The sequence below is a fragment of the Eptatretus burgeri genome, chromosome 6 (genome assembly GCF_056783735.1).
Source record: "Eptatretus burgeri isolate ZD-2024b chromosome 6, Ebu_testis_v1, whole genome shotgun sequence".
Classification (NCBI taxonomy): Eukaryota; Metazoa; Chordata; class Myxini; order Myxiniformes; family Myxinidae; genus Eptatretus; species Eptatretus burgeri.
This window is the reverse complement of record NC_140966.1, coordinates 34,758,788-34,773,973: the sequence shown is the minus strand read 5'-3', so window position 1 is coordinate 34,773,973 and position 15,186 is coordinate 34,758,788. Positions and strand designations below refer to the sequence as shown.

Sequence of the window (15,186 nt, the reverse complement as noted above, 5' to 3'; positions counted from 1 at the left end):
TCATCAGCATAATTGGTAGTAAACGTGGGCCGATTTTGACCAAACTCGGGTGGTTGGTACATCTTATGACCGTGTGCTTTGGAAAATGTGATGGATGCTAGGGACGCTTTGGTTCCCTAGCAACAACCGAAAAACCTTCAAAATCGGTACCGTTCACGCGAAATCAATTCCGAAAGCCATTATCCCACGTAGGGTTTTGAAATTTGGCACGAATGATCTACAGGTGATGCTCTATCAAATATATTCCGGTTTTTGTGATATATGGAATACTTTACCCACAGCGCCCCCTACAATTAGGGTATGCGCGAAAATTGGCGAAAATTGAAGACCCCCTAGCGACCAGGTGAGTGCATCGATACGAATGAAACTTTGCAGGTTCATGGTACTCAATGAGTACTACAACTTTGCCTCAGGACATATTGACCGATTTCGCTTAGGTCAGGGGTCAAAGGTCAATTAGTGCAAAAATCGATAATATGCGAGAGCTCAAGGTGCCTTCGCGCCAAATGCTACTCCTCCTCGGGTTATCGTCGGATGGTCATGAAAATTCACACTAATCGTCTGGAATACATTGTGCACAAACGATCGAGCCGGATTTTCGATTTAGATCTTTGTTCACCCACAGCTCCCCCTCGAACTTTGGCGATTTCCGATTTCAACCCACATTTTCGGTACTTTTCATTCAAATTGATACCGAGTAGTTATCAGTAGATTGAACTGGATGAGATTTGATATGCATAATCTTAAGGTGATTCCCTATTCGCTATATGACATCCATTTTGCTCTATATCTTATAATTTCTATGCTCGGCGACCCATCGCCGCCTACCGGCTTGTTACTTGACGAAATCTACGATTTTGTCAAGTATGTTGGTCGGTTCAGTTTGTGAGTTTGTTTGTTTGTTTGTGTGTACGTCTCGCTCTACAGGTCACATTTCGAGTCGGCATGTCATGGAACTTCACCAATGGACTTATTGGCCACCAGAATAGAACCCGATAACTTTTGGCATGTCAAGGTCAGGAAAAATTCCTGAAAATCGCGAAAATCCGTATCTTTCAGCATGGGCCGATTTTCAAAAATTCATGTCTCCGCCAAATCTTAACGGATTCCTTTCAAATTTGAAACACGGATGTAGGAGGGGAGTATCTTTGACTGGATGAATTTCGTCAAGTCCTGGCCCTATGGGCTATTTCATTTGTCTGTTTGTTTGTTTGTTTGTTTGTGTGCAGGATATCTCAAAAATTTTTCGGACGGATCCGGATGAAATTTTGTGGACAGTTTCGGTGTGTGACAAGGACGAACTGATGAGAATTTAGTGAAGATCCGGATCCGGATCCGACTACTAGAATATTTAAATTGATTCTTCACCATTAAGAGATCGGGCTAAAAATGATATATAGCATGATATTTCAAAAAGTTGTTGATGGATTCGGATGAAACTTGGCGGACACATTGGGTGTGTGTGCCAAAGACGAATAGATTCGATTTTGGTGAAGATCCTGATCTGGGTACGAAAATTATTTATTATTTTATATGATTCTTCACCATTGAGAGATCGGGCCAAAAACAATATATATCGCATAATATTTCAAAAACTGATTGGGACCGATGTGTTCTCGCGGATCAGGCATTACAGGGCAGGGGAATGCGCTCTACCGAGTGCCCTTCTAGTTTATTGATTTATTAATTTTTTATGCAAAGTCAAGGCTCGTGGAAGAGCAGGGGGGGGGGGCAGGGGAGACATCAACAGAAGGGTGAAAGAACAAAATCTATTAGTGAACAAATGAAAAGTTTTTATTAACTGGGCTAAGCTGAAGACATTACAAATTACTTTGCTTATGACAGATTCTGCTGTTAAATAATTCTCTTTAAAAAAAAAATTCAACAATTTAGCTGAGACTTTCTCATGAAATCATGCTTATTAATTATTTTTTTTGCTTCCGTTTTCCTTCTGTGATACATTCTCTTATTTCTCTGTTTCCAGTCATAGTCTCCATGACCTGAATCGAAATACCCAATAAACATGGAAGAGGTAATGTCTTTTTCCGCAGACTTGTTTTGATGTGGGGGTTACACAGCTGACAAAGTAATGGCCGCTGCTTGCTATCGGCATGGAATCTGTGGACGATAAATTCCCAGGTAGTAATGTGCTTTAAAGTTTCAAAGCAGCGGATACAATTTCACTTCGCATCGTCTTGTTTGGCGTTGCCATCTGAGCACGTCGTTCATGATGCCGATCCCACCTTAAAATCCCACGTACTGTATTTACTTGCGTATCATTTACTCGGTGTCCTTGCAATTTATGTGAAAGTGCACAGGTCTCCCGTTGTCCTTATCCTGCATGTGTTTTCCCACATGGGGTCCTCCATAAGTCTTCGACCACCGAAAAGGAAACGCTCAAAGTTGTGTTGATGAATTGTGACTTGTCATTGCAACAATCTGCAATATTCACGAAGGTGACTTCGTAAAATGTTGGAGTTCTTCTTTTTAATGGAGGTTCTACCAATCTCCTTTCGACGGGTATTGAGTTTTGGTTGGTCAATGACCCAGTTATCGGTGATTTAGTCAAGACGGTACATGTAGATGTGTGTCTACAGTTTTTGGTTCCACAATTCATCGTTTCGTGCATGTGTTTGGATGACGGCTTGTCGGTGCTCGTTTTTATCTCCCCAAGGCATCGCCTTTCATACTGTTCTGCGCAAATGATTTGTAATTCGGCATGACTGGTTCGGCATACCCATACCCACCCACTCTCCTCCACCAGCGCTGTGTCGTGGGAGGTTCACTTAGCCAGCTGGGGCTTGAAAGGAAGAGAAACGCATCAAACGCTTTGCTCTCCGAGCCTCTGAAGCTTCCCGTTGGTCTTTTCCACGTCCGTGAACCACTGGCCAAATACCCACGTTTCACTAAGCACAGTGGGGTCGATTCTTTGGGTTTTCTTTTTTTTCTTTTCTTATTCCATTCGAGTAAAAGCGCAAATTGCATGGAAGGAGGGAGAAGCACAAACGTGCCTTGTTTACCATTACCCCTGTTGATTGACCTGGTATCGATTCCACGGAGGTAATTCTCGGCCATACCTGCTGTGTTGGTCCTGTCCTTATCACCTTGGAAACTGCTATGACTTTTAAAGACTGTTTGACTGATGAGATTGTTTGCTATTTGACCAAAATCGTTGCTCCAAATTGTCCAGAGAAACCTGATTTGCAAACGTTAAATAGTTTTATTGGAATAATTGTGAATCCAGCGGATAATTGAATCATTACGTTCCCATTTAGTTGCGTTGATGGGAAAGGCTTTTTTTGGGGGGGGGAGGTTGTTTCATACCACGGACCAATTATTGGCACCAGGGATAGATTCCTGTAAAGTAGTTCACCGCAAGCATGAGCTAAGTTATCACTGCAACTTCAGCAACTGGGATTTCTTGGTTAGCTCGTACTTTATGTCACCAGCCAAAAAATGATGCTTCATTCAACTTTTCATTCGATATGAGTGCAAGTTTGCTCATTTGGCGGCTCACTTACCTATCTGCTGCTAGAACGCGTTGTCTCTTCATCTCGATGTTTCATCATGCCGTATGTCTCAAATGCCGCAGGCTTGGCACGTGAGTATTGCGATGATTCCGTCTGTGCGTTTGTCTGTTTGTCGGCAGAATAACTGGACGACGAGGGCAGCTACAATCGCCAAATTTTGCACAGGGCTTCGTATTGTAAATGTCTCAGACGAGTTCAGCTTTGACCTCACAAGGAAACCTATTACATCGAATTTAGTACAGGGCTATCATTACTCGCACCGTGGATGCGGGACAGTATAGGTTAGCGCCCTCTGAGGTGGCATTGCACTGATAAAATGGTGTGAGTCAGCACCTCCATTGAGTGCCTTCTCGTTTTAACTGTCTTCATCAAGGTTGTGTACATTGAAGATGCTGTGCTGTCTTTTGATAATAAAAGTATGCCATTCCAGGACTTTGTTGGGAAAACTCCGAACTTGTAAGTTACTGAGCCCTGTGTAATGAACTTTATTTATTTATATTTTGTATGCTGCCTATGGCTGCTTGGCTGCATCATTTTCTTCGGGCGTGGCTTTGCTGCTGATGCAATGCCCCCTGTTACCAGCACGCTGCTACTGATTTCACAGGCTGAGTCAACCCACCTCGTATTAATTCAACGGAATCACAGGGGCTTGAACTCAAGACCCTAAGATGTTAAGCCAACACCAGGCTTGTGTAATGAACAATGCGTACGCAATAGTTCCAAGCGTACAGATGTGGACGTGACACAGGCATGATGAAACACCGAGCCTTTACATGTCACTTTGTTACCTTGTGGGACCTTGTTATGAGCATTAATGAATTGCAGCCTCTGTTTGTGACGGTGGTGCATTTCAAAAGGCTGTTCAAAAATAAAGGCCATTACTCAAAGTATGAAGACACATCCTCACTGTACGACCAGTAAGTCTGCAAAAACTCATGGGCACAGTTTTGCTTGACAATGTGGAACACGCCTTGTTGCTCCATCGTATCTTTCAGGATCTCTCTGTGGTTTTGTCATGGCGTGCTCCCTTTCTCTCACATATAGCACCATATTTGATATGTCGGAGGTGGGATTCTACATTATTTCCCACATAGTTCCTTAGTTCTTCTGAGATGCTGTGGTTGTTGTTGCTGAATCGTTAATATGGGCGTTCTGACGTACGACAGCCCTTCCCTGCCACGAGATATTTGAACAATCAGCACCTGCACTCTGCGCGACAAGATCTTCCACATTTTGAGGCCTCAGGATACCTGTTAATTGCATTACATAATATTATACTGTTACCTCAAGGTACCTGCCTATCATTTACCATAATAATGAGTCTTGTGTGCAGCTTCTCTTCTGTGATATTTCATGGCTATGTGGCCTGTGTGGGTCCTTGCTTGACATCACGAGGACTCCTTGAACTCGTATATTGCGGCTTGGAGGATTGGTGCGATGAAATGCACATATCTGTTCCATCCAACAATACGTCATAGGGTTCCCCCCATCTGGAGGTGATATTCGATGTTTAGGGTCGGTGGTCATTATCGTCCACTTCATGAAAATGGACTTGGCTAGGGCGGTTGAAATTGTCCTGATGGAGGTGCCATCTCTCTGATACCTGATTCTCATCCCTCGTTTGAACAAACTGAACAACTCCCTCTGGGAAATGATCCTGTGAAACTGAGCAATGAGTCTTCTTGTCTATTCTTTGGTGGGATAGTGTACACGATTGTTCTGCTTACTGATATGAGAGAGCACTTGGTGGTTGTGGTTACTGCCATCGTGGGTTGAGATGTATTCCAAGTGACTTTGAATTTTCGTCGAGTTACAGCTTTATTAGTGGGTGAATATGAACCGAGATGGATTTAAATGGCAAATCTTTCATCTGCCGCACCTGACTTGTCGAACGACACAAGAACACAGGACACTGATAATTATCGGACACTGGAGACGGGACTCCAGTTTAACATTCGTCCGAGGGACTGCACGCACATTGAAGAATCACCCTGCCTGTGAGACACCAGGATGACAGTTTGTGGCTTGGTCGGCATTCAAACCCAGGCTAGACGCAATAGAGGCGAGTGTGCGTACCTCCAGGCCATCCTGTCAGCCCATTTGGAAAAATGAGCGTCACTGCTTAATACATGCTATGAAAAAAGTAGGTTCCAAGGTTTTCGAACCTTATTTCGTAAATTTGCATTCCTTTCATAGCCACGACTGCGTCATTGGTGGCGCGATGATTGCGTTGAGGTTGCGCAAGGGTTGGAAAAAGAAACTTAAAATGGTACTGCCTTCATCGAAGTTGCATCAATCTGGGGTACAGCAAACCTTGCGGTTTGCTTTTGGTTATTTAAATGAGTATTGAGCTGATGATAAGCTTCAGATTCCCGTCCAGGCTGGAGTTCCTCAAGACAGTGTTCTGGGTTCTGTTCTTTTTCAGGTTTTCATCAATGATCTCTCCGTCTCTCTGGAAAATCCTCTTTATCTCTTTGCTGATGACTCCACCCTCTGCCGTACCATCTGTCATCCCTCTGATCAGCAGGCAGCAGCTTCTTCGCTCTCTGCGAACCTGGATAAAATCGCAAGCTGGTCAACCACGTGGAATATGTCTTTCAATCCTGACAAATCTCACATTCTCACTATGTCTCTCCGAAAGGACCATCTGGAAAACCCCTCCATCTACTTTCTCAACAATCCTCTTGAGGAGGTCCTTTCATTCAGGATTTTGGGTCTCCCTATCTTCCACGATCTTTCCTGGGAAAGTCACATCTCAAAGCTGGCCTCTAAAGCCAGTCGCCGACTGGGAATCCTCCGTTGTGCAAAGTCCTTCTTTGGCACACCTGAGCTTCTAACCACTTACAAAGCTTTCATCCGCAGTCTGATGGAGTACTGGTCTCCCATCTAGGCTGGTGTTTCCGCCTCACACCTAGCTCGACTTCACACTGTGGAAACCAAGGCTTTTAGGATCATTGGGATCTCCCGCGATGAAGCTGAGTCTTTGGGTCTCTCATTGTCTCACCAGAGGCATCTTGGTGGTCTTTCTGTTTTCTACCATCTGCTCTCCGGCCTCCCCCCCCCCATATTTCCTCAGGGTGCTCAAGGTCCGCCAAAAAACCCCTTCTGGTGAAACTGCCAAAATCAAGAATCACTGCTCACCTTCGCTCTTTCATCCCTCTTTTTTCCCTCCTCTGGAACAAACTCCCTCACTTCCTTAAATCCCACTCGTCCCTCCAGGTCTTCAAAACAGCTGTTCACCACCATCTCTTATCTTCCCCCATCCAAAACCACAATCTTTTCTACCCCCATTAATCCACCCCAAACCCACCTCCTTCAAATTCCCTTCTTTCCTTCCTGAAAGTCCCTGTAATGTCCATCTTGTATTCCCCATGTTCCCCACCCTATCCCTCTCCCTTCCACAGATCTCCGATTGTCTCTGTTCCCCACCGTTTGGTGCTTCCCTCTCCCACCCCTCTTGTCTCCTGCCTTGCTGTATGTTTCGGTTTATTATCTCTTACACGAGCCTCGACTCGGTGTACAAAAAAAAACAAAGCTGACCAGCTTCCTTGACAACGGGCAAGTGTACATTGTCTTCAGGTTCGGCCTATCTTGAAAGACTTCTCAAAGGAAAATTTCCTGCCAATCCCTGGGCTAATCCTGGCAATTTCAGCATCGACAATTATGAGGTTGTTATCAGCAAGAAGACAAAAAACGATGGAAAGTTATTTCATTTTTATTTATTTGTCGACCAACTTCTGCATTGGCGAGGGCATTGACATTTTCATTGTTTGAAGTCTCATCTACAAATTAGACGTGTTCATCGTAATATTTCGCTGCTTCGACTTCGCAAAAACCTTGAGTATGAGCGATACTTTCTGCATACGATATATTATGTACATTGTTCCTCTGCAATCGACGTGCTTTTTGTATACATCTTGCTGGAACATGGAAGAGCGAAGTGAGGGAGGGTGGAGGATGGTTGTAAATGGAGCAGCACATTAACGGTTGCAAATGAAATTTCTTCACTCTTGTGTTTTCAAAGTCGTAACAAATGGCCGCTTCGATCGCATTGAACTGAAGCGTAAAACGCACGCACAAAGCGAGCCATCGTTTTCATTCGGCGTTCAGGTTTATCATTGCTCTCCATTGTGCTTTGTCATTCGAACAATGCACAGGTGATATCCTTGGCGAGTGGCACGATTCGTTTTCAGCCATATTTTCTTCGGCCTGCTGAATTGGCTTTGGATTGCAGAACTCGGTCGATCATTTCCATCCAGTCGACCGCCCTTCTGTGGACCACGAGTATATTTCTCACCTGCAATAATTTTGAGCCCTGGGTACACTTGTAATATCTTCCAAGGATAACAGCAGTCTTTCCTTTCGGCCTATCCACAATGGGATTTGAATTAGAGCAGAAGTTGAAAGTGTACTGGAAGGCTTTGTAAAGGTGACATGAACACTGGATTTGGCAAAGTTGTTCAAATGCCTCTGAAAGAGGTTTACATTTAATTTTACGTTGTAGTCGTTGTACACGAACACACTGCCATTGTGTCAGTAATACTGAAATGTCTCCCTTTGGCGTGATGAATTGCCGAATGTAACTTTTTTATGTTTCATACTACAACTCTCCACAGGGATGGGCTCCGGCCACACAGCAGATCTTGCTCCCAGCATGGCAGCAGATCCAGGCAGTGCCCACCCATGCACCTGTTCAGCACCCTGTCCTCCCAGATGCAATGGGTGGGGCACAGGGCATTCCTGATTGGAGGTAAGCACCCGAGGGTGACATTTCTTCCATCAATTTTAAATGCCATGTTAAACGGTGCCTGACATAATTTCGAGATTTGAGATGTGTGGTCTGCGCTCGACTCCTGGCCTGACGAAACGATGCCATCCCGGTGTTTCACAGGCAGGGTATCGCACCAATGAATGCACCCCCTGATGGGACATCAAGCTGACCATCACATCTGCTAACATTCACTTATAGAAGTTAAATATCTCACTGTAGTTAAAGGTCTTCTTTGATGTGGTACCTATTAAAGGTCTCCATCCTATGATGGAGAAGCAACCTATCGCGGGATAAATTTTCACTGATGTCCTACAAGAAAGACATGGGCACACCAATATCCAGTTTTTTTTGTATTATTCCTTTCTGCACCACGGGTAAATATCACAAAATAAAGAGCTTGTGCTTTATTACCAATCCCACCTGCAGCACAACAAGATTTTTGATTGTGCAAATATCTAATATTTTACAATAATTTTTTTTAGCCCCCCCCCCCCCAGCCAAAGAGTTGTCCATCTGGCTGCACATCCGTCCATGTGTGTATGGCAGATTTTTGTTTCCGCGACAGCTCGTGAACCACAAAAAGGAATTTTGACTAAACTTGGTAGAAGTACAGGTAGTGGACAAAAACGTGGAAACACTTAGGTAAACTGGGAGACACCAAGAAACGGCTTCCACACAAGTGTGTTAATTGTGTCAATGAAGCAAATAACATCCCAGCATGCGTAGGGTCATGCATAAAAATGCTGCCCAGGCCTGGTTGCCTATAAATATGGTGAGCATGGCTGGAAGAGGAGACCCCCAATGTCCCCCATCCACAGAGCACATGTGGTTGCCCAATGCTTTGTTGAGCATGACATTGATGTTATCCATATGCCATGGCCTTCTCAGTCATCAGATCTGAACCCAATCGAGCAGTAATGGGATATTCTGGAACAATGCCTGAGATAACGTTTTCCACCTCCATCAAACAGGTGCGAATTTATTGACTTTCTCATGGAAGAATGGTGCCGCATCTCTCCTGCAGAATTCCAGATGCTATTGGCCTCTATGCCAGGAGCATGCAGGCCGTACCGGCCACACTTGGTGGCCCAACACCCGATTAAATGACTACATTAGCATTTCCATTTTTTGTTGTCCACTACCTGTCTGGACTATAATGCAAAGATGAACTGATTCAATTTTGGATGTCAAAGGTCAAAGATCATGTGACCTTCATGAAAGGCATATCTATCCATCCATCCATTGGGACCATACTCTGTGTACAGCGTTGGTGCTGCCGAAGCAGTCTCCTGGCTATTGGGCACAATCCTGGACGGGTCGCCACTCCGACACAGGATACCAGCAAGCTGGTACTCATTTTTCTGACCTCGGAAGGATGAGAGGCAGAGTCAACCCCACGTTGTATTAATTCAACAGCCGAGCGGGATTTGAACTCAGGGTCCTAGGATCTCAAGCCCACCACCCAAAGCATTAAGCCAACACCAGGCATAAAGGCATATCCATCGACACATTTGTGTCAAATTCTATTTTCTAGTTTGTTTTAATCCATTGCATTCATGAATAATACGAACAGATGCACAACCTTACAAAAGAGATAAAATTAACACTTTGAAAAACTTGCTGCTCATCTCATTCTATAAAAGAATATGGATTGTTCACTTTTATCTGTTTACCTCCCTTCCATATTTTTCCTCTTTTCTCAATGTTATATCTGGCTCTACCAGAAACCCAAATGCACATGGCAGCCACTACACACCACTTATGCAGCAGCCTCTCTTGCCCGGCACGATGACTCTTCCAGCCGGACAGGCCCTGAGTATGGGCCTTGCCCATATGGTTCGGCATCAGCAGCACCAGTACCGGCCACATACACCAATTGTACCCCCTCCACCTATCAGCACTGCTAAGAAGAGCCGTGTGTCAGGCCATGGCCTGGTCAGGTATGGAATTCACTAAAGCAGAAAAGCTGGTTCAAAATAGATTTATGGGTAGTTATACATAGAGATTTACCATCAAAAGGGGGTAGTATGCAACTGTGGCATCGATTTTTCACTGATTTACCTCAATACCATTATAAATATATGGAGAAGGCCAGAAATTGGAACTCATTATTGAAAGGCAGATATAATGTTATTGAATTTTTAATTGATGGGAATGCCAGTTATTACAAGTTTTTATGACATGATGGACATTCAATATGTAGACATTTCAGGGAAGTACCAGGATGACGGAATGTTCTAGTTATGCACACTCGCCTCTAAGCCTTCCAGCCTGGGTTTGAATCTCGACCCAGCTATAAACGATCATCCTGGCATTTCCCAGGCAGGGTGATTCATCAATGTGTGTCTGCCAGCATTCGTTGGTGGATGTTAAATATCATACGGTGCCCTTCGCGAAGAATTGGCGAGCTATCGCCGGCACCGTGGCCAAATTCCAAATTCCTGCCCGAATCAGCAAAGGGAATTGCATCAATGGCCCAGATGAGTCCTCAGCCAATGATGCTACCCCACAGCCTAATGCTGCATACGAAGGAAGAAGTGAACAACTCATCATGTTTTGGCTTGTAGTGCTGGTGCGTGTGTGATATTTGAAAAATATTCGAGTCACCCACTACCCTCCATACCTTGTAAGTGAAAGGCTCTGGAAAAAGTCAGAATTATGAGATAACATGCTTCAAAATGTAAACTGTATGGACTTGTCTTCATAAATACAGAACTTTTGAAGTTGAGACTGCCATAAAAATTGTCTGAGAAATTGGCTTTTAACATTTATCCAACAATATGAAAAAAATTTCCATAGCAACCATTGGTGCTTCATAGCTTTGTTTAGGTGTTGTTCTTATGCCAGTCGACATATTTGGAATTATAAAATCTGCTGATGAGTGGAGTCGTTTCAATTTTTCAAGTTAAAAAAAAAAAAAAACTCATAATACCCACTCCCTCTGGGAGCGAGAGGATTTGTTTTCAGAATTGGCATATTTTCCCAACCGCGATACCGCCTCCCGCCAGCAGGGATCAGTGGTTTAACCACGTGCACGATGCCAGGTGTACAGGTGAAAATCGCAAGTTGTCTTCTCGGGAGGGGAGAGAATTATTTAATGCCCGTGATCTGACCCTGGTACCCCCGAGCACATATGCAAAATTTGGTGGAGATTGGCCGAGCCGTTTTTAATTCTACAATGATCAGACGTACATACACACATACAGATAATTACCTGATTTTGGTTTGATTAGACATATTTACGAATGCTTTTTCAGAGTTGTTTGAATGCTTTGAGAAAGGTATTCTATTCTCAATAATTGAAAAGGGAATTGGATTGAGAATAGAAAGATGAAGATTGCTGCCACATATGTGGTTATTTGAATACTGACTGCCTTATCCTTATCTGCTGCTTTGTGTTGCCTTGTCTTCCATTTCTGCCTGGTCTCTGCGGCTCTGCTTTTGTGTTGATGTTTTATATTTATAGCACGGAAACTAAGATCAACAAATCAACCTTGATCTTATGAATGCATTAATGTATAGTTGTCATGGATTATTCACATCCCATTGTTTTTCCTCTTTCGCTTTATCTCACTTGATATACTTAGAGTTTACCCTTTTCTGTGCTTTCTTTTTATTTCCTTATTTTGCGAGCATGACCCGAAAATCGTAAAATATAATAAGGGTCTGACGTGTGAAATTGCCTTTGTGTCATATTGCATGTACCTCATCAGAAGGGAAGGGGTTAAAAGTTGAAAGGGGCCGTGAGGGGTTTAACATCGGTGTACACTAGTTTGTTTCGACGTAGTTATTATGGATTGTATTTAAAATTAGCACGTTTTTTTTGCTCTGAAACCTGCTCATGGTGGCTCCACTACTAATCGTATCAGGACAACGCCGAAGGCTGAGCAGCGGTTAAATAACTCTGCAACCCCAGGAAGTGCAAACGGCTTTGAGTGGATAAGTGCCTGGGGAGGGCAGTGGAACCCTTGGGGGATGAAATGCATTGAGAAGGTGGACAAATTGAATGATGTATTTAATCAACGGCATACACATCTAACTTGTTGCTTTGCAAGTATGGTTTTGGCTGATGAAAATCCAGCACAAGTGCCTGTAACTGGTTAAGTGATGGCGATGGCATTCGGCTCATAAAAAAAAAATTCATCACTGGGCCTCAAAGTTGGGGGTTTGACGATGGGCCAACAACCCTTTCCTGTTAAAAAAAAATAATAATAATAAAAATTAAGGTATTTTGCTGCAGAAACTACAACAAATGTATGAAAAAGCTGTGATCTGGAGTCAGAAGGTGGAGGTTGGTCTGAAGAGGCTGTCTATGGTGTCCAGTAGTGAAAGCCATTTGGAAGCTATCAGACTGAAGAGTTTACTGACCAGTCCCCAAAAAAACATACCTAAAGGAAGTTGGAACATGATGACGATGTTCCAGATGGGGATCGTAGCCCAAAGAGCGAATGAATTTCAAATATATTGCTTAAGTATTCCATGAAAGTGGCCTTATGTGTCGAAAGACAAGATGAGGATAATTAAGTAAGTAAGTAAGTTGGGAAAGGTGAGGGAATCGAGGATGTTGCATGTGATCTGTGCTTGCAGCATTGAAGATGAGGGGGTTTGAAGAGTAGTGTATGTATACATCAAAATACACGTGAATTTCATTAAGCGTCATTTGATGTCATGTAGGTTAAATATCTCTGAGCGACTGAGCGAAATATCTCTGTAGTGGCTGACTCTGAACAAAAAATCAACAAAGATAATGAGTAATTAAAACGTTTTTGCTCTTATTTCAGCAATATCCATTATTAAAAAAAAAACATTTCCTTTTCCTTATTCTCTTATAGTTGTCTTCCCCCCCCCGCCCCCCCCCCACTTCCTGTTTTGCTTTGTCAGTGTCAGGGTTGTAGGGCTCATCAGGACAAAATCAACATCCATGCTATCCCCTTGTACTCTCTTATGGCCACATATAACTTCTGGCCTGAAATATGATTGGAGCAAAGTGAAAGCCAAAAACGACATGAGCTTAAAGGGAACACCAAATGGGGGTATCAAAGTTTGGAGAACAAGTTGCTTTCAAATTAAAAAGTGACTACAAATTATTTCCAAATTCTATCCTTAGACGTGATTAAAAAGTGATTCAAACCTGGGATTTCTACTGAAGTTATTTCACTTATAACGAGCCTTGTTGTTTGGATAAAGGCGGCAGTTTCACATCACAGAACATATATATATATATATATATATATATATATATATATATATATATATATATATATATATATATATATATATATATATATATATATATATATATATATATATATACATACACACACATGTTTCCGAGAATAACCCGATCATTGAAAGTAAAACCAAGAAGAGTATAATGAACGGGTGATGAACAATAAAATTAACATGATAATTCAGATGTTTCTTCAAGATTGTTGGAAAGAGCCCTATCGTGAGTCTGGGCAATATTGTTTCAATGACCCGGAAAATTAGGCCCGGGAAAGAGGAAGACGAGATCGCTATTGGTAAAGCATTCACCAATTGAACATGCATCTTCAGAATCTATGGATTTCAAAATAATAATAATTTGTTTCAAAATAGTCATAAACATTGAAAAAAATGCTTTTGTATCGTCCCAAGATTCAGTCGCTCAGATCTGCATAGTATTGCCTGGCCTGTTGCTTCCCATCCTGTCTGGCCTGGCATGGCGTTTCCCATCCTGTGTGACTTGGTGTTAAGATTCCTGTCCTGCCACTGCCTGCTGCTTTCCATCCCACATTGCCTGGCATGGTGCTTCCTGTCCCAGTGGCAAGGCTTGATACCTCGCCTCCCACATGGCTAAGCCTACGTATTCGCTTCCTGAAAAGTTCACATATTTTCATCCTCACGAAAAACCTGTATATGACGTACTAGCAAATACAACCTGTCAGCAAAGTGACGGTGGGTGTGGGGGGAGGGCGGAGAGGAGGTAGGTGTAGGGAAAGAGGGAGGAGGGGGAAGCAGTAAGGATGAAGGGGGAGCTATGAAGGGAGAGAGGGGAGCATGAGAAAAGGGAGGGGGGGTGGGAAGAGTGACACCTCACCAATCGTTATACACTGTGGGAGGGAGGGGTGTGAGGAGGGCGTGGGTGAGAGAGAGAGACACACACACTGACAGACAGACATAAAGAGTGCAGTTGAGGTGTGAGAAGAGAGTGCTGCATTTTATTAGGAGGGGGAGCGAGGAGGAGACAAACAGACAGAGAGAGAGAGAGAGAGACAGAGAGAGAGAGAGAGAGAGAGAGAGAGAGAGAGAGAGAGAGAGAGAGAGAGAGAGAGAAGGGGGGAGGAGGAAAAAAAAATATGGGGAAGGGTGGGGGTGGCATTAGCAAAGAGAATGATATGTGACACTTAATGACCGAACACACACAAAAAATAATACATGTTAGAACAGCTGTACACACAACAACATGACATAGTTTACAAAGTAATCCTCTGGCACATCTGCAAACTTTGATATCCCAGCTCCAGAAGATTTGTGGGAACATGAACCAAAAGCAATCACTGAAAAGATGGAGGTACCTACCGCTCTCGTATGAACTAATGATCCCATCGCGCGTGAAAATCGAAAACAAAGCATTGTGACTAGATATGATACTTTGGTACAAAAAAGAGAAGACATTGCTAATTGAGGTGTTAATACTAGTGATTTTGGACTAAACGATGCAGAAAACAAGAAAATGACAAAATTCCAAGACCTCAAGATGAAGTGAAAAGATCCTGGAAGCTGAAGCTAAAGAATGCCAAAATTGTACCAGTGATAGTTTGAGCTACGGGAATGATGATGAAGAACCTCACAGAGATATCTAAAACCATCTCTGCGAATATTATTACAAACGAACTCTAGTTG

The 15,186-nt window shown here is 43.2% G+C and overlaps 1 protein-coding gene across 1 annotated transcript in view; it reads left to right on the top strand.

The window, feature by feature from the left end:
• Window positions 1-15,186, top strand: part of LOC147024531 (homeodomain-interacting protein kinase 2-like) — a 167,174-nt gene that overhangs the window by 128,278 nt on the left and 23,710 nt on the right. The window contains exons 10-11 of the mRNA XM_085884537.1: window positions 8,147-8,280; window positions 10,026-10,241. Coding sequence (XP_085740663.1) covers window positions 8,147-8,280; window positions 10,026-10,241 — 350 coding nt within the window. The remainder of the gene's footprint in view (window positions 1-8,146; window positions 8,281-10,025; window positions 10,242-15,186) is intronic.